The sequence below is a fragment of the Alligator mississippiensis genome, chromosome 4 (assembly GCF_030867095.1).
Source record: "Alligator mississippiensis isolate rAllMis1 chromosome 4, rAllMis1, whole genome shotgun sequence".
Classification (NCBI taxonomy): Eukaryota; Metazoa; Chordata; order Crocodylia; family Alligatoridae; genus Alligator; species Alligator mississippiensis.
Window position 1 is genome coordinate 103,743,419 of NC_081827.1, and position 23,350 is coordinate 103,766,768.

Genomic DNA, 23,350 nt, shown 5'->3' on the forward strand with positions numbered 1-23,350 from the left:
CACCCACATGTGTCACCAGGACTTCTGAAGGCCTGTCATCTCTAAGACAAACAATAACCTTGGTCTCCCACTAGGGATGTGTGAAGCTTCGGGTGCTGATTTGATTTGAAGGAGATGTGGCCCAATTCGGTGACCAATAGCCCCCCCACATGCAGCATGGGGCAGCAGGGATCGCCCTCCTGCCCAACAGCACCCCGTGAGTTGGGGCTTTTTTTTTTTGTTTCAAAGTCCCAGGAGCTGGGGCGGGTGGGGAAGCCATTGCTGGGAGAGCGGGCAGGGAATGGGCCTGGGCAATTCGGAGATTTGGTAGAATCGATTCAGGACAGTGATTTGAATCATCAAACCGAATCACTGTCCCCTGAACTAGCCAAATCTGAATCTGAAGCAAACACTAGCCGCTTCGCACAGGCCTAGCTCCCACCTCTGATCAGCCCATTGTGACAGTTTCCGTTACCCACTTGTTAAATGGAATTTCCCTACTTTCTCCCACATGGGGTGCTCCCTTTTGGAAGTATGAAAGCACGGCGCAGTAACTGCTAGTAATGTGCCGTGCACTGGGCACACAGGTAGATTTCGCTGCTACTTTGACGTAGCAGTGCACTAAAATGGGGAAGCGCACCGCTATGGCGAAATAGCTGCTGATCACAAGTAGGCTCACGTGATTGCTATGTTGCCATCGAGAGTCATACAGTGACATAGCACGTTGCTATGGCGACGTGTAGATGTGCCCATTGTCTCTTACATGCAAGGGGAGCTCCCCATAAACATCCCCAAAGCTATCTCATTATCCTCCTTCAAACCCCTTCTTGAAACTCTCCTTTGCCATGATACTGCTGAACCACATGACAGCAGTTAGGTACTCTGAGATCACTGCCTATGCTGCTGACCACTATTGTCTCTGGCTGTTCAACCAGAATAAAACTGAAACCAAGGAACCCAAGTCACCAAGCCAGGCATGCAGATTCCTGCTAGCCAAGGTGAGAGCCAGAAGACCTCTTTTCTTGGTATTTGCATATTTTTAAAAACTACCTACACTGAGTAAGTCATATGAAAGTTATGAGTATTAAGAAACTGTGGATAATCTTGCTCAATTAGAATGGTCTTTAAAGTAATTTTTCCTCCTCCAATAAATATTTTAAACGTCTTTCCCAGTTTCATGCAAGATCACTCTATGCTTTCACCATGGACAAATAAGTTAGGTTTTTCGAGCGGGAGTATTCTGACCTGATGTGGTGCAATGGACATGCTCCCTCCCTGTCACAGACACACGCTGTTTATGGGAGTCATACACTTTGTAGCATCTGTAGATCAACCTGACTGCATATCAGGAGCTACCTGCAACCCACCATGCTTTCCCTCATTCCCTTGTGTGCCATCCTCCCATTTCCTTCTATTTGGGAGCTGTCTGCAATCCTCCCAAACTTTCCATTATTCCCTTATTCCAGTGGCTTCTTGGGCCCCAGAGGCTTTCTCCTATGCCAAGGACTCAGTATGCCTCATTCTCCTATCCTTACCATTGCAGAGTCCCACCTTCTACTTCCTACGCCAGGAGTGCTGCATGTGTTGTCATTCTCTCTCCATAAAACTATTCTTACTTATAGCAGGGTCACTTCCTCCCATGCAAGAACCTCTATGTGTACTCCCATTACTCCCTTTCCTTCCCTAACAGGATAATTCATTCCTCCCTATATCAGGGGCTCTGTGGGAATCCCATTATCTTACCATTATGATGTATTTTGTTTCTTTGTGGGAGGTAAGTCATTCAGGGTACCCACAAGTGAGGGTGAGCAGAGATAAGGCATGCGGGAAGCTCTTAAAACCAATGCCAGCGACATGTTCTGTGATGTCTACAGGTGGGTCTGTATCTTGTTCCTTTGGGATCTCACTTCCAGTCTGAGCCTGATCACTATAACTGAATATCTGTGGAGCTTGTGAATCCACTCTTTACATTACAGGGCCCCACATCTGGAAAGCACTGTTTTACAAACAACTGCAGGGCTGCTAAATTAACGCCAGGGGCTCTGTGTGTCCTCCATCTTCCTAAATCCAGTTTTCTGATTTTCTTCAAAACAAAGAGGGTTCTGCCTAGTCATCCTGAGAATTTCCCCCTAGAATTCTGGAAACAATCACATGCAGAGTCAGAAATTATCCATCCTATTTCAAATAGAGAAAAGGGGACATTTCATCAAGTTACCTTCAGGATATTAGTGAATTATCTTGCTTCTCTGATTTACACAAAAGTCTGAACTTACAGTTCATTGGTTACTCTGTATTAAGTGTCCAGGTGCACAATCTTATCCTATGGTAAATGCGAGGTAGCCTTCCATGCTTTCACTGCCTTCATTTACCATGTTGTCTCACATTTACCTTGGGATAAGCGTGTGCACGTGGTAACCTACTGAAGAGTAGCCAACATCACAAGTTGGGCCAATTACTACTCCTACTAACACATCTGCAGTGTGATATGTGTACAGAGAAGTAAAGGGAGATGCCTTGACTCCCTGCTTGATGAGCCTCTCTGAACACTGTCAATATACTTGAAGTACCTAATTCTATTTTCAGATATCAGCACACAATTGTCATCGACTCCCACTGGATGGGGGACACTTTCCAGTTGCAGCCCTGAAGAATGCTATGTCTGTATTTTTAGCAAACACGTATGACAACCATCTTGTCATCTTGGAATGCACCAAAGTTGGACACTCATACAACTGTATATGGATCCATCTACTTGACTAAATATTTGAACTGGAGGCTACAATACAAACAAGTAACATAAAAATTTCCCTTAATCAAAACCTTAACAAGAAACATACCTGCAGTCTCCCCATTTCAACATGGCATTAGAATTCACACAGCATTTGCTTCCAACACACACAATATTTTAGTGGTGCTGAGAAAACTGTAAATAATTTATCTGTACTGAAATCAAAGCTTTAGAATTTTGACAGGTATCATAACTTATCACACTGCTCAAAAAGTGTTTTGATTAATAACAAATAATTTATCTTCCAGGCAGCTAAATCCTCTGCTACAGATCTAATTCTGTTTCATTTTTCCCTCCTGCTGGATGCTGGGGGAGGAAAGCCAGGATAAAGGCCTTATCATCTTTGTTTTTACCTCCTCCCTCCCAATGGCTCATATCACCTTTCAGCTTCCAAACTGACCAGTGGAGGGGGCATGTAGGACAAAAAGAAGCCCTCCTTCCTACCACTAAAAGAAAGCACGATCATCAGTACTTCTATGCTCTAGTTCAGGGGTGGCAAACACATCTGGCCGATAAATGGCTTGGGACCAGTCCATGGGCTACATGAATGATGCAAGGTTGGCCCTGCAACCAGACTGGGCCCACAAACCCTCTCCATGCTGCATCCAGTGCACACAGCGCCCACTCCAGCTGGTCTGGGACTGCACTGCATGCAGCACTGTGTGGGGCCCATGCAGAATGGGTGTTGCATTTGGTGTCTGCTCCAGCCAGTTGGGAACCTGGCAGGAAGAAGCCCAGCATCCTGGATTCTTGGCAGCCCTGGGAAGAAGCCATGGTTCCAGGCTTCTTCCCACAGTTCTGCTCAAGCTCCAGCACCACTACTTTTGCCCAGGTACTTAGCAGCCAAGTGGGTGAGAGCTATGCTGCTGGACCCCAGAAGCACCACAGCTTGTTTTTGCAGCAGCATCCAAGTGCCTGAGTGAAAGCCGCTGTGCTGGAGCCACAGGTGCACTACAGGAACAAGCTTGGCACCACAGCTTCTACCCATGGTGGCAGACAGGCACCCAAGTGAGAGCAGTGGTGTTTCTTCCCCAAAAGCACCATGGGAATAAGTCCAGTACGGTGGGTGCTTGGCTGCCACTCTAGCAATGCACCACATCACAGCCACAGAGTCAGGGCAAAGCCTGTGGGCTGAGTGTCTCTGCTCTGCAGACTGGATCTGGCCCACAGGCAATATGTTTGACACCCCTGCTCTAGCATGCTTTTAGTAAAAAATACACAAAACATTGGTTTCGTTTTACCCCAAAATGAGAAAATACCTTAGATTATCTTGTACTTACTAAGTTCGGCAATGCTTCCCACACGTGTAGCAAGCAAGGACTGCTCGATGGTCCTTAACTCCGACTGGCTAAACATCTGGACTTCACCTGGCTTATTTGACCTTTGTTGGTCTTTGTGAAGATTCAGGCTCTCTGGCAGGCAGAGAACACCTAATGTTAATAAAAGAGAGAACAAAAGAAAAGTTTGTTGTAATTTTGGTCACCATAACTAGTTTGCTACCACAATCCAATCTGTCTATGGATGTTTAAATTTTTGGGGCACACAGAGCTCAGAAAGTACTGGTATTTTTTTTTTTTTTTAAGGCACAGCTAATACCTATAACAACAAGTCTTTCGGGAGAAGCAGATTGAAAAAAATGTCCCCCATTAACTTTTCAGAATAACCTGAAGTCTCTCACATTGCCATTGTCCATTCTGGGAATAATTCTTATGAAAAAGTCCTATGGACTAGTACAGGGATGAAGTCTGTTGGATTCCAGAGAACTTAATGAGGCTCTGCAGAAGTTACATAACAACCATCTGAATTTAATAGAAAATTACATCCTTGCAACAAGAGCTTTGATAGAGTACTCCAACATCTCTACAGAAAAGCTTCTCATTCTCTATTAAATTTTAGAGGCCTTTTCATAAGAGAAACTCCATTTCTAATTGTCAAAATAATGGGCTCTGTCAAAATGTCGGCAGTGACATCTAAGAGCGTACTGCATTTTTTTGAAAGCATAACTCCTGACAGTTGAACTGTTGAGGCTTCAAACTTTACCCTAATAGCAATATGCATCACACTATTGGGTCAAGTTCACACTTGAGATAAGCAGATGCAGAGCCTCTGAAGTCAGCACAAAGTCATTGAAGTTGCACTTGCAAATGGCATGTTTAAATTTGGCTCTCCATCTGACTGAGCAATTTGAAAGCCAACAATTGGCTTTGGTACCTCTGAAAGAAAAAGGTTGATTTTGAAAAATATGAAAAACAAACAACAAAACCAAATATTCTTACAAAACACAGGTAACAACAAACAGCTTTCCCCACACTATCTTACCCGGGTACCCACCACTTTTCTTGAGGACACTTACGTAATTCATTTTCTCGACTCATTAGATAGTTTGTCTCTTTCCACTGTGCATGATAATAATCTTGTCAATAAATCTCAAGTGTGCTTGCACTATTTGCACAATGGCTACCATCCACCAGTTCCACAAAAACCACGAAACAGCCATCCAAGAAGAATAATCCTAATGAATTGTTGACTTGAGTGGAATTTGAGCTAATGGCCTAGCATGCAAAAAATATTCTTAAAAAATACCCCTTCTATCTGCTCCATGCTCCCTGTTTATCCCTGGACAGAACTAATTTTTGTTTCCAGAAGGAGCTCTAAAGATGTAAAAAGTTACCATAATTCTAGATATCCCTCTATACAATATTACTTTAATAAGCACCTACTTGAACACACACACAGATACACAAGAAAAATGCTGCAGAATAATAAAAAGGCCCAGTTTTCATTAAACTGGCATACCACCCCACCCCATGAAAGGGCTGAAAATGACTTGCTGAGTCATGTTTCTAACACTAAACACCATGCAGGATATTTCCATATGTTGCTCTCCCTTGTCTCATCTTGGCTGTTTCTGAATGCCTCTGTTGAGGGTGCTTACCTCCCCTCCATTGGTCATCTATTCAAATTTTAATTTTTTAGGAGGGGATTCCAGAATGGCACCTAGCCAGCCAATGTACAATCCTGAGAATGGCACTGGTTATTTTTTCATCGTCACTGCACACTAGGCTCATGTTTATGTGACATTCTATATCTCTTCTTTATCCTACCTCCTCTATTGCTTACGATAGGGGACTGTAACATAATGATGACAATGATGTCAGTATCGGCACTGCGGCAGATGTCCAATGGATGGATTTGAATTCCTTTCCCCAGAGTTCACTATCCAAAGACACACCATGCAAATACAACAAGGGGGAGGGAATAAGAAGCTAGAAAAGCAGTGCAACTCAACTGTAAAGTATTACACGTCTTGTTAGTTCCACCATATGGTGTTGGCATTGGCGATGTGTAGGGGGTGCATGAGCACCCTCTGAGATTGGCAGTGTACCCCCTGCAAAAAGTGCTGGCAACACTGCCAGCAGCGTCTATGGGTGATTGCCGCTCACCACCCCCACCCTCGCTGCCGACACCACTGGCGGCATCTGCGGGCGGTCCCTGATTGCCACTGCCGATACTGCTAGTGGCATCTGCAGGTGGTTGCTGACCACTGGTTGGTGCTCGCCACCCCCCCTCCCTGACACCACTGTGGCTGCCTGCTAGAGCTCCCTGCTCACCGTCACCACACCCCCACCACTGCCACCTGCGGGTGGCCCCGTGCCCCGCCCAGCCTCCCAGGGCATGCAGTGTTCATGGGTCTTGGAATATTAGAAAATGGGACATTAGTTTAAAAAGCTCAAAGTAGTGAAGACATGGGCCAAGAGAAGAAACAAATCTTCTTGAAGTGGTTAGAGGGGTCCAGAGTCCAATCACACTAGGGTATGAGCCAAGAAATATGGAGATGCAAACAACTTACCTCCAGGTAAAGGGTTGGGGATTTATCAGGTGTTGGCTGCTCCATGGTAATTGCCCTTGTACCCACTTCTACCCCACACTGAGTCAAAGCTAGCTTTTCTTACTCCTCTTTCACTGAAGTCTAAGTAGCCCCAAGTGAACTTTGAATTACCATGGAGTAAGTGTATATAACTGGGCAGTTACCATGGAACAGTTAATGTGCAGTAAATTTTAACCTGTGGTAAGTTGCTTGTGTGCCTATACCTGTGGTCTTCCTTTGTGGAGGAATGGGAACAGCACAGCCTTTCCTTGAACTGCACTGGATTCTAGGCAAGGGCTTTAAATTAGCAAGAATGAGGCAAGGCCACAATAAAGAAGAAAGGTGAAATCCTGGCTCCAGGGAAGCCAATGACAGAACAGAAGTTGATTGCAAAGGGGCCAGGGGTTCTTTCACAATGTCCATAATCAGGGCTGACCCTAGCGGGTGCAGGGCCCAGGGCAAATCAGTCTGTGTAGGGCCCTCTTAACACCATGCAAGGCCTGTGGAACCCCTACAAAGGCAGGGCACAGGCTGGGGTCTCCCCCACACCCAGGGGGGCGGTCTCTGCACTTCTTCTGTGGCACGGGGTGGAGCTGTCAACAGCAAGCAGGCCCCATGGGAGGGGCCGTGGCTGCTCCACCTGGCTCTGCAGGAGATGCTCAAAAGGAGCAACAAAACGAGGGAGTACACAAGTAAAAGTGGAAAGAAAGTTTCTGTCTATACAAGCTTTATAACAAGATTTAAATATAGTTCAAACTCAGTTCCAGAAAAACTGTGTTAAAACAATACCTCCTCTGACACTGAGACTCAAAGACCAATATCCTATTGTAGTTTTTTTAAAAGTGGTGATACAAGCCTGGCTCTGTTCCTAACCCTAACAACCTGGCACCAATCCCAATGTTGTCACAACCACAGTGAAACCATATTCATGAGTGGAATGTCAAAGTAGAAGACAACTTGTTAAGAAGAGTGGGGTAGTTAACTGAGAGTCTGAGATTAGGCAGAAGATAGGGATTTTAGCACCTTACAGACTAATTTGTTCAAAGAGACATGAGCTTTCATAAGCTACAGAGAAGCAATCCAAAGGAGTAAGACACTCAAAGCAACAGTAGGGAAAAGAGAAAATGAAGAACACAGAGGTAAGGCAGGCAGAAAACAAAATGAAACAACATAGTATAAAAAGAGCTTTGAAAATACTTTTGTGATTCTTCAGGGGTTGACTTAAATACTTAGTGTATGAATCAATATTTACATTCTGTAGATTCACAAGGTTTTGGGAGTACTGCTCCTGATTTTTAAAATGTATAATTTTCTGTGCATTTTAATAGTTTTATCTCAAGTAAATCCTTAAGTAAAATTTACTCTATAATCTTAATTGATGTAAATAGAATTGTAAAGGCAAATTTTGAAAAAAAAATTCTGTATAACACAGATATCAAAAAGCTCTAGTACTTAAGGATAGTGTATTTTCAAAACAGTAACTAGCATGTCAACAATTCTTGTGGCATCTCCAAAAATGTGTTGCACTGAATAAGTAATGGTATCACATCACAGGCCTCCAGACATTCCAAAAGAAAAATTAATATCATATAGATTACTTTTTCTAGCAGATACATGTATTACATAAGTTTAGATGAAGGATAAAATATTAATTTTAAACAAGATATACATTTTAAAGCAATCTGGTCTTTTTTTGCATATTAGACATACAAGAGATTATTTCTGAGCAATTAAAGTATTGGAAAACAGGGATTCCATTCTCAACCCTGTCTGACTGGCTTTGTCACCTTCAGCAGATACTTATTTTTTCTCTTCCTCAGTTCTCCTTCACAGTCCTCAGATTAACTAATTTAGTTCATTAATGTACGGAAAACATTTTGAGATCCTTGGATGAAAAGTGCTATAAAGGTGCAACATTTACTGCTGTTGGAAAACTTAGCTAATTATAGGGTATGTAGTGCCAGAAGGTTTTTTTGGTTTAAATTTAGTCAAGACATGCAATAGCTAAACACTTGATATTTATTTATCCCACAAGTTTAGAAACTGTAATTGACCATAGCGGGTGACCAGCGGAGTGATGGAAGATTGTTAGCTTTATTACTTAACATAATCCAGTATATATGCTTAAATATACACTTATAATTTTATTGGGTTAAATCTGATTTTCACCAGAGTACTGGAAAGCAATTCTATTACTTTGGTACAATGACTGTGCCAACTTTTAAATTTCAAGCGTCTTTCCCAGAAGCCGATCTGTGGCTGTCTACAAACTCATTGGGGGGGTGGGGAGGTCAACAGGGAATAGGGGACACTCTGTTTACCAAGGCACCCCTCGGGGTTACCAGGAATAATGGCCGCAAACTAAAGGAGAACAGATTTAGATTGGACATAAGGAAGAAATTCTTTATGGTGAGGGTTGCCAAAACATGGAATGGGCTTCCAAGGGAGGTGGTGCTTTCCTGTACCCTGGAGGTGTTTAAGAGGAGATTAGACAGGCATCTGGCTGGGGTTACCTGACCCCAGTGCTCTTTCCTGCCTGGAGCAGGGGGTCGGGCCCAATGATCTACCAGATCCCTTCCGACTCTCGAAATCTATGAAGGAGGAGGGAAAAAAGCAGCTGAATGTTTTTCTTTCTGTATATCGGTTACATGCTCAACTCTTTTCAAAGGAGACTTTATGGAGGGAGAAACTGCTCCCTGGATGAACAAGAACATTCCAAAATGAAGCCAGAAAAATTAGAACTTCAGAGAAGTTATACATTAATGGAAATATATGAGCAATCTTAAGTGGGTATAGCTACCTCGGCTGTCTATAGTTCTTATTTTAATACTCTACTGATTAGTTAAACACACTTTCTGCTTTAATCAAGATTTCAATCATAATGTTTTTTACCTGAAAAATATGTAGGAATCTTGAGTTACCAATAGCCTGAGTAGACAGATTTTTTTAGTTTCTTGACTTCCTGCTGGTATTGCCTGTCATTGTGAATCAAAGCTTTCTATAAAGTGTCTCCATATACTAAGTTTTGTCTCTGTCTTCTTTCTTGTGTGTCACTGTTAAAAGCCCTTTCTTTCTTCACTGTTACTCAGCCCTAAATGCTTCTTTGCTTATGATTTTCTCTCTCTTTGTGCCTTCCATTTACTAAAGAGGAAATCAGGAAGCCAGTTGTTGCACAACAGTATCAGACCAAGACTCAGTGATACACCTCTGTCTGCATTGTGTGGTTCTGGCAATAGAAAGCAGCTGTGTGTTGAATTCATGACTACTATGAATTGCTGGATCAGTGAGAAACAGACAGAGCATAGCAGCGAATCTGGCCTCTTATCTCTTTCTATGTGCCATGTCTAACCCAGATTGCAAGATCCTTAGAGGAGGGATCCTTCTTTAATATGTCTGTAAAGAACATATATCTACCCTGCCTTCTGTACAAAAAAAAAAAAAAAGCCAGGCTATGGGGCAATGTAGTTAATAAGTAATAATAGTCTGCTTTCATACGCTGTTCTCACTTTCCTCTAACCCACAGGCTGCCCTGTGGCTAAGTAACTGAAGAAAAGTACAAAAAAAATAAACTGCTAAAATTCAACAGGATGATCAGAAAATGCATTGGGACAAAACCCATGCAACCTTCAGGTCCCTGGGGAAATAAACAGGGAGGGAGGGAGTAAAGTAATATATGTATAATTGATGCCCTTTGCTTTTCCCTGTACTTCAGCTTACGTCTCTGCTGATGTACAGATCAGCGTTCAGCCTTTCGAGAAGTCAAAAATGTATTACTTAGATTTAAATGGCTGGCATACAAGTTTCTTTAAAAATTACATCATTTTAACTTATTTATAACCAACAGCAGCCAGCATTTGGAATACATGTGAAACTTTTCTTAGGCCACTATTATGTGGTAACTTTACTTGTGTTTTCCAACATAGACTTTCCCACTGGGTTGCTGCTGCAAAAATTTACAGTATAAGGTATATCTGGCACACTCCCCTCCAATCTTTTCCTGGAGATGACTGCTTAGTCTCAGTGGTAAGACATAAGAGTGTATGTGTCAGCTGGACTCTTCATATCCAGAATAACATGGGAGTCAGACAGCTCTCCTCCGAACTCTTCAGTATCTCCTCAATAAAACAGTCCAAAGATTCAGATAGCAAGCAGCAATTCTAGCCTCAAACATAAGAGATGTGTACCATGTCAGCTTCCAGTGTAATAGTGAGTATCTAAAGTCTTGGTCCAAGGTGGCACAAAGTGATAAGACACAGCCCTCACAGAGGACAAGTCTTAGGACCTGGATATGCAACTCATATACATTGTTTCTGTGTTTTAATAAAATTTGTACCAGCGCCCATAGTAAACAGATAAGCATCTATTCTGGGGTAGTTGAAGGCAACTATTACTTAGCCTCACCAATCAGAGGCAGGGAAGAAGATACCAGCTTGCTTGCCTTGGGATGACTGCTACCCCAGTAGCAGTGGGCATGCATGGTGGGCAATGGGCATACATTTACACTGCCATAATTTTATCCCTAATTTTTCAGGTACAGTGCTAAAAGTTGTATGTTCATGATTTTTTTACACTGCAGGAACCTAAGACTAGAAAGAGGCTTTGAGGCCAACAAGTCCAGTCCTCAGTGTAAAAGCTGATTACACAGATATAAACATGTATGATCTTAGGAAAGTAGGGTTTCCTAAGATGATCTCACAAGGTCATCTAGTCTAGCCTCCTGATCAAGGCAGGATCACCCCTGACTAAACTACCCCAGCCAAGTGTCTGTCCAACATCCTCTTGAAAATTTCTAAGGATGGTGATTCCACAACTTTCCTAGGCAGTTTCTTCCAGTGATCGACTATCCTCATAGTCAGATTCCTCCTAATTTCCAACTTAAATTTCCTGTGCTGCAGCTTCATTCTCTTTGTAATTGCCCTCCAAGTATTTGAAGATGGTTATCAAATTCCTCCTCAGTCTTTTCTTCTCTAGATTTTCATAAATTAGCTCTTTCCGCCTGTCTTCATAATTTGCCACACAGGCCTCGAATCATTTTGTCACTCTGCAGTGGACTCTTTCCTACCTGTCCATACCCTTCTGGAAGTGTGTCCAGCACTGGACACGGTATTCCAAGTGAAGCCTCACCAGTACTGTACAGAGTGGAATAATCGCTTTCCTTGATTTGCAAATAACACTCCTGTTTATGCAACCTAGTGCGTGCATCTACGCATATGCTTTACTGTGGAGTAGACTAATTAGATCCACTCCCTTGCTGCCAAATTTCTGGATATGTGGGGAATGCCATAGGTCAGATGACAAAGGGCCATGGACCAGACCTGGCCCATGGGCTGGGGGTTGAGCACCTCTGATCTACTGTAATCTCTAGGTTCTTCTCTGCAATACTGCAGCCTAGCCAGTCATTCCCCAGGCTGTATTTGTACATGCAATTATTCTGTCCCACATGCAGGATATTGCACTTCTCCTAACTGAATCTCATCTGGTTGACTGTGAACCATTTTTCCAGTCTATCCAGGTCATTCTGAATCTCCACCTTGACCTCCAAAGTGTCTGCAACTCCACCCAACTTGGTGTCATCCAGACATTTGCTAAGAGTGGTGTTGAGTCCATCATTCAAATAATTAATGAGGCTCCTGAACAATACCAGACCCAGGACAGACCCCTGGGAAACACCATTTAATACCTCTTCCCAACTAGATATTGGTCCATTTATGATTAATCATTGAGCATGATGATTCAACCAGTTATGTATCAACCTTACTGTACTTTCATCTAACCTGTATTTCTTCACCTTGTTAATGAGAATGTCATGGAAGACAGTGTCAAAAGCCTTGCTCAAGTCAAGGTACATCAAATCCACTGTTTCCCCTTCATCCACAGAGCTTATCACCTTATCAGAGAAGGAGATCAGGGTAGTCAGGCATGATTTGCTCTTGGTGAATCCAAGCCAGCTGTTCCTGATCACTGTTCTCATCTAGGTGCTTCATAAGATATTCCTAGAGGACCTGGTCCATGATCTTTCCAGATATCAAGCATATATGTAGCATGTCCAAGCCATTAGTCCTCCATTGTTCAGCCACTGGGTCCATAAAAAAAATCTCTAGATCCTTCTATTTACACGTCTTCTCCACAGAATTCAGCTTTTAGATGGTGGGCACATGGAGTGTTGTTAATGAAAATCCATGACATAGCCTCAAAGACCCTATTATGCACACCCACTAAGTCCCTTCTCTAGATGTCTCTGGGTCTTCCTCAGTATTCTACTCTGCTCTCAGACACAGAAATTTCAGCAAAAATCCATGCCTTCCTCACTGCTTTTCTTCCCTCTTTATCTGTTTATATCATGTCTATATATGGCTATTAAATCAATTACTAAAGATGCTACACAGAAAGTATGGGTATTAAGCTGGCATATCCAGAAAATTCTCAGCTAATTTCTAAAATGTTGGCAGCTACCCTCCCACCCCCCCACGCCCCCAGCATGAGCATCTAGACTTCATTTCTCCTTTAATAGAGGAACCTGGTGACTGCCAAGGATGCCATTCCACCCTCTGAACCTTATTCTTCATCAGCCTGTGTCTATGCAGGCATCTACAACAGGGTTGCTGGTTGTAGCTGTGTTGGTCTATGAACATAGGCAGACTTCTTTGGGTAGATGTGGTATCTTTTTTAGGCCAACTAAATAGTTGGAAAAATTGTTCACTGTAACCTTTTGGGCACAAACGGCCTTCTTAAAGCATAGGGAAAGTCTGTTGGTGTTTGTGTGCTTGCCTGGATAGAATAGAAGCCAAAATGCAAAATGCAGGTCAGGTAGGGCTTCTACAATATGCAGAGTAAAACCAAAGTGGGTGCAAAATAGCATCAAACTACACTAGAGGCTTTTTTCACACACTGCACTGGTGTAAATTACTATACAAGATGAAAGGCAACAAAGAATGAAGGCCATTATTTAAAACGAGTCAGCAGAACTATGGGCAAGGCTTAGAGGATCATAATAGTAATTCTTTCAAAAATCATCATGTTAGTTATGGATAAGATGTAAGGTTTTATAAATCTAAAAGTGCATCTTAATCTATTTCAGAAAGGCAAAAAGGCAGTGTCAGCCTTGCCATGATCTTGAACCTGTCAACCTACACATGGGTGGATCTAGGCTTTTGAAAAGTGGGGTGCAGATGGTATGGTGCATCATCACATAGCAACAAATATTTTTCTCCAGTTAAACAGAAACTAGAAGCTTTAGTAATATGATAGGGGTCTAGCACTATATTATTCATTTTAAGATCAAAGCAAAAAGAAATATAAATTCTGTGCATTAATTTGCTAAATTATATATTAAGTTTAAAACATACAACAAACTAGGAAAAATCATCAAAAGATAGTTTTCATATAACAAAATCTAGCCCTCTTGAAAGTGCCTCCAGTACTTCACTGTCAGTCATTTCTATGCCTGAGTTAATATTATCATACCTGAGCTAAGGTTTTTAGCTAGAGCTAGAAACAGTCTGCAGGGCTGTGAACCAAAAGAGAGACATTACCAGGAATGGCCAACAGACAGCAAAATTGCAGAAGAAAGGACAGTTGGAATAGTGGAACATCAAAACCATTAAAAAGGATAGAGGATCATTAACACCTGTGGAATGGAGAGAGAATAGCAGGAATCAAATAGATTAAAATGAACCATGAAGTCAACTGGCTCCCTCACTACTGCTTGAATAGAAATGTTGCTGCCACCACCAGGCAGTTGGTTTTAAAGTTTGGGTGAAGCAAGAATCAAAAAGGAATGGGGCACAACTGCACCTCCCTTGGATCCACTCCAATCCTACATATTGCAAATCTGAAGGTTACAACACTAAGTTTAACCTCCTTGTGTTATTAAATCTCTACACTTCAGTTGTACATAGATGTATCAGGAGAAAGAATTCGATTAAGCCAATGGTTATCAACCTTAGACTCAAAGCACACTTTGGAAAACATCGGCTCTTAGCTTTCACTCATTTCTTGACTACAGAAAAATAGAGCAATTCTTCTGTTGCAAAGAATTGAGATAGACCACAACAGGTCAGAATGCTTTTGTCACTGTGGTTTCCTACTTGAAATCTGTGGGTTTATCCTGTGAATCATGCACGGGGTGTGGCATCCTGGTTGAGAATCATTAGCTTGAGTTTTTAGTTCATCACGTGACTAGACCATGAAAAACAACACTAAAATGGTCATTCAGGTATCATGTGATTAAGTGATTGAACAGACCAAAGCGAACAGGGAAGGGTAAGAAATGTCTCTGTTTGTGGACATTCGATCTATATAAGAAGTTACATTTTGTATTTTTCTACTTTTCTCTTTATCCTCCCCTCCCTTCCTCTCTCTCTTCTTTAGTATTCTCTTGCCATATTCAGCAGCAACACAAAACTCCACTGCAACTGACTTACTGCTAATGTCACACTGGTCTGGAGCTTAAAAGGAACAGGCAAGTCGATCAAAGTTATCTGTCTGGGAACATCTAATAGGAATTTGGGGGCTTAAAACCACAATATCTCTTTTGATTAAAAATACTTTTGAGATCATACAATATCTTTTGCACATCTCAGTTAGCTTTCCTTTCTTTGGGATTGCAGCTTGCTTTTCTCCTCAGACTTGATTAAAGATTTTGTTATTGGTTTTTGTTTGCTTAATGGTTCATTCTCACAGAAGCCAATTATTCTAAGTATTTTGGACATCCCTCCCTTACCTGGGAAATTTAGATATCTGTGGAAAATAGTTTTCACTCCCTTAACAAGGAATAGTCAGGTTCTAAAAGACTCTTTAAAAATTGAGGGCACAGGAAAGGTTCCAGATGAAGATCTCAGGAAACTGAGCTCTACAGTATCTATTCACTGAACAGCTACCAGAAGTGGAAAGTAGCAGTCACAAACTCTACAGTGAGCCTCAACCCTGACCCAGAGGGAGCAAATTCAGGAGTGGGAGGTAATCAAGTCATTGCATTCAGTGGATCTTTGACCCATATGAGGGAATTTTTAACATCTAACAGGAGCTGACCAGCTTTCCTGTTATGGAGGTCCCAGCTGAACCCACTGGCACAACAGTCCTCTGCAATCTGTAGAAGCCACCAAAAATTCCTCTGAATAAGGACATTTTAAGCTACTGCTCAGTGGTTAACTGATGCATAACCAAGTTGTGCAGAAATGTGCAATTAATCTTTAAAAATATAAACTTCAAACTAAAGAAATGAAGATTAGAGCCTGTAAATATTATTAAATTTAGATTAGATCATAATTTTAGCAGATTGGGTGCTGAAGTTTTAAAGGTTTTTTCATGATACATCACTGAGGGTGAAAATCCTGACCATACTTAACTCAAATACAGAATTCCCATTTCACCAAAATCCTTTTTTGAAAAGCTTCTTCTAACTAACAGTTGTAACGATAATTAGTGAACAATAGTGTTCTCCAAGGTATCCCAATTAAAAACACCTTTAGAGTACAAATCACTTATTTAGTATTTATCTCCCAGATGTTTTAATGATATAACAGCAACAGAAAGATTGCTGATTGGATCATTCTGCTCAGTTAAACTATTCCATTATCACAATGCCAGTTCAGGTGCTAATTGTAAGGGTAATATTTTGCAATATGGATGGTTTAGATGAGAACCATCCCCACCCCAATTTATTTCATACAGGACAGCCATCAGCTGGAACTTTCACTTTTGACATGGACTGGATTTGAACTACTGGCCTGAGGGCAAAGGATTCTCTCCCCCAAAACATGTCCAGTATAGTGAAGGAAAGATTGGCATCATCTTTCCCTGATGTTAAATATCAGAGAAGAAAATGAATAGAAACTCTATGTATTTCTTAAAATCTTAATACCAGAAAGATGCTGACTGATTGCAGGGAATTTGGAGAAAGGGAACAAAATGATAAATGGCCTGGAGGGCCATTAGCCCTCATTAGCCATAATGAGGAAAGATTACAAGAAGTAAGACCTTCCAAAAGATAGTCAGGATAGGTGGCAAGTAAAGAGAACCCAATTATCTACATGCATTTGCAGAGCTCCTGTAAACATCATAGAAGGAAAAGAATATTTAGAGTGGTTCATATCAATATAATTCTGAATATCAATAAGAAATTATGCAAGAACAGTTTAATCAAAACAGAAGGAAAACATTCTTTATTAAGTCTACTTGACTGCAAGTTAGCAAAGGGCCTCTTCCATAAGGCATTCAAGATTACTAAGAACATAGTTTATTATTTTGGGGAACTCCTGTCAGCTGGGGCTAGGAGGACTACATGATTTAATGTATAATAGTTGAATAGTTTTGTTTTTTTTACCACCTATAATTTCATTCATTCATTGCCATCAAGCCTCTAAAATGACCAGCCATGACAGATGTTTTCCTGTTTAGTGCCAAAGATGTGTGTGAAGAAGAAAAACAACTATGGTAATAAGGCATGTTTTCTAACCAAATAAATTTGCACTAAAGTCTGGGCTACAGGCAAATAACTGGCAACTGCCTAGAGTATGATAAGCAAGGTACATGCTACATTCTCTTCCTTTTGAACTGACAAGCTCTCATGCTGACATCATTTTTGATTTTTCAAACAGAGACTATTTCAGTTACAAATGTGTAGCAATAAAACAAACCTTGCCAGCTGCAACCTCCCTGCATGAATATGTACTGCCTATCCAGAATTAAGCGACTGAAATGAACTCTAACAAGATATGTCACATGGATTTTCAAATTTGTAAGCAGCCCACCATAATGCAATCATTTTTCCATCACTTCCTCTGGGCTCCTTCGTTCATCTAGGCAGAAAGGGGGTAGTTGGCATAGGCATCATGCTTGGGATGTCTATACTCAGTGGAACTACTGTTTCAAACACTACTGGGGTCACCATCTCAAGTCAGCTATACTGAATGACATGTAGTTTACTGGATGAGCATGTTCCAGATGGTGTCCTTATAAACCAAGAATCTATCTGTTCTGCATTATAAATAAAGATTATATGGTAGCTTTCACAAGAGGAAGGGTTTTCTCTTTGTTCAAAAGTTTCTCTTTCCCTTTCACACATTTTCAATCTTTAGAAAGCCTATGAGAAATACATAAGGAAAATAAATTTTCAAGGCTCAGGTAAAATACAGGACACTTACAAACTGCAGCTAACCATCATGCAACAGCTGAAATGGGACAGTGAAGAAAGCGATGATATTTCTGTGGTCTACAAAACGGTTGTGCCTGGATGCACTTAAGCATTTGTTATATACATATGCATTTATAAAGACACATGCATTCAAACACGTACAACATATAATCTTACAAATATGAGGTAAACCACTAAGCGGAAGGTAACATGATATGTGGGTAGGTAGCTACTACTATTTTGATATATAAGTTACCTTTCACATACACCAAGGTGCAGTATGATGGACCCTAGGCACCAGACAGTATAACAATAAATTAAAAGTAATGAAATAAAACAAAATATTTTTAAAAGACTTTTAAAGAGTGGGTGACTGATACTGAAAAATCTGTGGAAGGGAACTTCAAGCCAGCTGGGAGCCACGGGTAGAAAAGCCTTTCCCCTGAATACCGCACAGTGCACTGAGGAAAAAAGCACGTTATAGGCCCAAATCAAATAAGTATATACTTAAAGTAGAGCACATGTCAAGAAGTTGCCCGAATCACTTCATACAGCAGTTAGAATCTAAAACCTAACAGATATGTAGGGACCTAGATCCGAACAAAACCTTACAGATATTATCATGGGCAGATCTAGGATTTTGAAAAGCGAGGCACAGATGGTGTGGTCCCTCATCACATATAACACAACACACATTTTTCTCCAGGTAAAAAGAAACTAGAAGCTTTACTAATATGCAAGGGACTGAGTTATTCAGTTCAGGATTGAAGCAAAAAACAAATACAACTCTACTGGAATGTGTATTAATTTGCTATATTGTATATTATGTGTAACACAATAAACTAGGCAAGAAAATCCAAAGATGTTGCTTCTTCAGACTTGTCATTAGAATTAAATGTACATCTCTTTCAGATGCATAAAACAAAATCTAGTATTCATGAGCTTTGTGACAGTTCGTCCAATGCTTCACTAAACGGTATTTCCACACCTGAGTTGATGTTCACCTGAGTTAATGTTTCCTTACCTGAATTAATGCTTTTAGCTAGAGATAAAAACAGTCTGCAGGCCTGTGAAAAAGGAGCTATTTTAAGAGGAGTAGCTAAGAGAACAGAACTGCAGAAGAAAGGATAGCTTAATTAGTGGTTCAAGACCATTAAAAAAGAAAAGAGGTTCATTAACATCTGAAGAGTTTTGAAGCAATCTGGTAGATTATAAAAAGCCATAAAGTCAAGCAACTCCCTCACTGCTGCCTAAACAGAAATGCTGCTGCCACTGTCAAGCAGTTGGTTTTAAATTTTGGGTGTCAAAGAGGGGTTCAACTGCATGTCTGCATCCCCCCTCGATATTATATGTCAAAATGTTTCATTGGAGAAATCCTGACCTTATTAAAGTAATTGGCACAACTCCCATTACTTCAGTAGACTCAGCATTTTACCCCTTGTACCCTGAATTTTGAGTCAATACGAGTGTGCTGAGGCCCATGATAAAGGTTAGAGAATTAATCAACAAAACACAGTAGAAGTTTCATCCAGCTGTTTGCTTTGCTTAACCACTTGCCCTTTCCAAGAAGCTGAACAAGGCCTAGAATTAAAGCAATATAACATTTTCAAAGCATGCTGTTGTATGCAAGAGTAATAGTCCATCATCCCAACAATGTAATATCTACTCACCTATGAAAATGCAAAGAGCATTATGCACACCTAGATAGATCATAACAGATTAATCAAGTGATCTGTGTCCTAACTCTAGGAGTACTGCTCCAAAATGAAATCCATATCAACCCACGGGCAGCATGTCTACCAAGACTGGCTGGGAGATTATAGAATCACCAGTCACTATCCAAGATCAATAAAGTTTATGGTGTAAGTAGGAGCATTTTTAAATCCAGGGGAAGATTTTTCTTGCAAACGACATAGCTCAGGTTCTGAGAATTGTACTTATTATGGGTATGTTGCACTTATGCCTCAATATGTAGTTTCATAGTTGGTAGGGTCAGAAGAGACCTGAGCAGATCATCAAGTGTGACCCCCTGCCATGGGCAGGAAAGAATGCTGGGATCAAATGACCCCAGCTAGGTGATTATTTAGCCTCCTTTTGAAGACGCCCAGAGTAGGAGCAAGCACCACTTCCCTTGGAAGCTGGTTCTAGATCCTAGCTGCTCTGACTGTGAAGTAGCGCTTCCTGATGTCAAACCTGAACCTACTCTCAGTCAACTTGTGGCCATTATTACTAGTTACTACTGGTGGTGCTCGGAGGAACAGGGACTCTCCCGTTACCCGCTGGTCCCCCTTGGTAAGTTTATAGACAGCCACCAGATCCCCTCTCAGCCTTCTCTTGCGGAGGCTGAACAGGTTCAGGTTCCGTAGCCTCTCCTCGTAGGACCTGCCCTGTTGTCCCCTGACCATGCGAGTGGCCCTCCTTTGGACCCTCTCAATGCTGTCCACATCCCTCCTGAAGTGTGGCGCCTAGAACTGGATGCAGAACTCCAACTGCGGCCTGACCAGTGCCGCATAGAGGGGGAGGATCACCTCCTTGGACCTGCTCGTAATGCATCTGTGGATGCATGACAAGGTGTGGTTAGCCTTCCTGACCGTGTCCCCACATTGGCAGCCCATGTTCATCTTGGAATCAATAGTGACTCCAAGATCCTTTTCTGCTTCTGTGCTGACGAGAAGGGAGTTCCCCAGCCTATAGGTATGCTGCTGGTTCTTCCTCCCTAGGTGCAGTACCTTGCACTTGTCAGTATTGAATCCCATCCTATTCTTATCCGTCCACCCCTGTAACTTGTCCAGATCTAGTTGTAGCTTGTCCCTCCCTTCTATCATGCCCACTTCCCCCCACATCTTACTGTCATCCTCAAATTTGAACCAGGTGCTTTTCACCCCCTCATCCAAGTCGCTGATTAAGATGTTGAACAGTGCGGGCCTGAGGACCAAGCCCTGGGGGACCCCACTGCCCACATCCCTCCAGGTCAAAAATGACCCATCCACCACCACTTTCTGGGTGCAGCCCTACAGCCAATTTGCAACCTATCTGACTGTGTAGGGATTGATGCCACAGTCACCTATTTTTTTAATGAGAATGGGGTGAGAGACAGTGTCAAAGGCCTTCCTAAAGTCTAGAAAGACTACGTCTACCACAACACCTGTGTCTAAGGATTTTGTGACCTGGTTGTAGAAGGCAACCAGGTTGGTCTGACAGGACTTGCCTCTAATGAACCCATGTTGGTTGCCCCTAAGCATAATCTCCCCTGCTGGTCCCTCGCAGATGTGCTCCTGGATAATTTTCTCAAAGAGCTTCCCCAGGACTGAGCTAAGACTAATGGGCCTATAGTTTCCAGGGTCCTCCTTCCTCCCTTTTTTGAAACTGGGGACCACATTGGCCCTTTTCCAGTCCTCTGGCACCAGACCAGAGCACCACGAGTGCTTGTACAGCCATACAATGGGTCCTGCAATGACCTCTGCCAATTCCCTTAGCACCTGGATCTGCTGATTTGAACACATCCAGCCCCACCAGAAGTTCCCTAATTAGGTCCTCTCTGACCCTAGGCCTGGCTGTGCCTCTCTTGAGTCTGTTCAGAATCTCAGTGGGGGGGGATGACCTCGTCCCTGCTCAGAAAAATGGAGGGAAAGAATTTGTTAAAGAGGTCAGCTTTATCATCTGGTGCAACCACCAGATTGCCAAGCGTGTCCTGCAGGGGCCCCACGTTACCTGGTGCCTTCTTGTTACTCCCTATGTAAAAGGACTTCTTGTTATCTTTGATCCGGGTTGCTAGTCCTAATTCTGTCTCTGCCTTAGCCTTCTAACAGCCCCTCTACAGTCTCAAACAATGGAGGTATAATCCTCCTTGGTGATGGCCCCTCCTTTCCACTGGGTGTGCGCCTCCTTTTTAGCTTTCAGATGTTCCTGAATGCCTTTGGTGAGCCATGGGGGATTTGAGCACTCTTGCCCCCTTTGATTCGTGTTGGGGCTGTCACCCTTTGGGCTCAGAGGATCGTCTCCTTAAGGAACGACCACTCATCTTGGACTCCCAACTCCCCTACCCTCTGGGACCTCAGTGCCTCCTGGACTAATCTCTTTAACTCATTGAAATCCGCCCTCCTGAAGTCTAGGGCTGCTACCTAAGTATCACAGTACTTAAGGATATATTAATCTTTAAGCACATGTTGAACTCCTATTGGCTTTGATGGGCATTTAAAAATGTTTAAAGGTGAGAAATATGCTTAAAAGTTTTACTGAACAGGAGCCTTACAGATTCATAGATGCTAGGGTTGGAAGGGACCTCAACAGATCATTGAGTCTGACCCCCTGCCTGGGCAGGAAAGAGTACTGGAGTCAGATGACCCCAGCCAGATGCCTATCCACCCTTCTCTTGAAGACCCCCAAGGTAGGGGACAGCACTACCTCCTTTGGAAGCCCATTTCAAATTTTGGCCACCTTCACCATGAAGAAGTTTTTTTCCTGATATCTAGCCTATATCTAATCTCTGTTAATTTGTGACCATTGTTCCTTGTTACCCCAAGAGCCGCCCTGGTGAACAGAGCATCTCCGATCCCTTGCTGCGTCCCCTAATGAATTTGTAGGTGGCCACAAGATCACCTCTCAGCCTTCTCTTGCAGAGGCTGAAGAGGTCCAGGTCCCTCAGTCTGTCCTCATGTAAGCCTCTAACCATATGAGTGGCCCTCCTCTGGACCCTCTCGATTCTATCAACATCCTTCTTGAAGTACGGCGCCCAAAACTGGACACAGTACTCCAACTGTGGTCTGACCAATGCCATATAGAGGGGAAGTATCACCTCCTTGGTTCTATTCTTCATGCATCTGCTGATGCATGATAAAGTGTGGTTAGCTTTGCTGATGATTTTGTCACACTGGCCACTCATGTCCATCTTGGAGTCCACTATGAGTCTGAATTTTTTTTCTGCTTCCTTGGATCATGGAAAGGCTAGAATGTTTTCTAAAGAAAAAAATTAAAACTGTTTTAAATAATTCCAATTAGCTTAATATTAGAAATTGCTGACTAATACCATGTATTATTATTCTAGGTTTCTGATATGGATAGTTAAAATAAATGAGCGCTATTCTTACCAGAAAGGGACAACTTTCATGTGACAGACTCACTCTGTACCTCCTTTGGATAAACATGCATAAGAGAAGAAGGTTTATAATATTTCTGGGAATACCTCATAGTTGGTGGTCAAGAAATGGTTGACCAAATCCTTATTTTTATACTATAATTCAAAAGCTAAGAATCTGATTTAAAAAACCCAACTATAAACACAATGTTACTGTGCTATATTTGTGCTTGTTTAACGATTACCAATGTACTGATTAAAGATTTTTATAAAGAAGACGTTTAAAATTTGTTCTCTTTGATTCTTGCATTTTCCATTCCTAAATTCTGGATCTTACAATCTAAAAGGGTACAACTTTATTCTTCAAAAAGCTAACTAATTTTTCAGGGAGGTATTTGGTAGCCGTGTTGGTCTGAGACACAAAGAAATGCAAAACTCTAGAACTCTTGGTTTAGAGGTGATACCTTTTATTAGACCAACTAAGAAATCGCAACATTTTTTCAAAAA

At 41.9% G+C, this 23,350-nt stretch overlaps 1 protein-coding gene across 1 annotated transcript in view; it reads right to left on the minus strand.

Moving 5' to 3' along the window:
• ABTB3 (ankyrin repeat and BTB domain containing 3) overlaps window positions 1-23,350 on the minus strand; it is a 282,606-nt gene that overhangs the window by 114,258 nt on the left and 144,998 nt on the right. Inside the window, exon 2 of the mRNA XM_019489444.2 lies at window positions 4,048-4,197. Coding sequence (XP_019344989.1) covers window positions 4,048-4,197 — 150 coding nt within the window. The remainder of the gene's footprint in view (window positions 1-4,047; window positions 4,198-23,350) is intronic.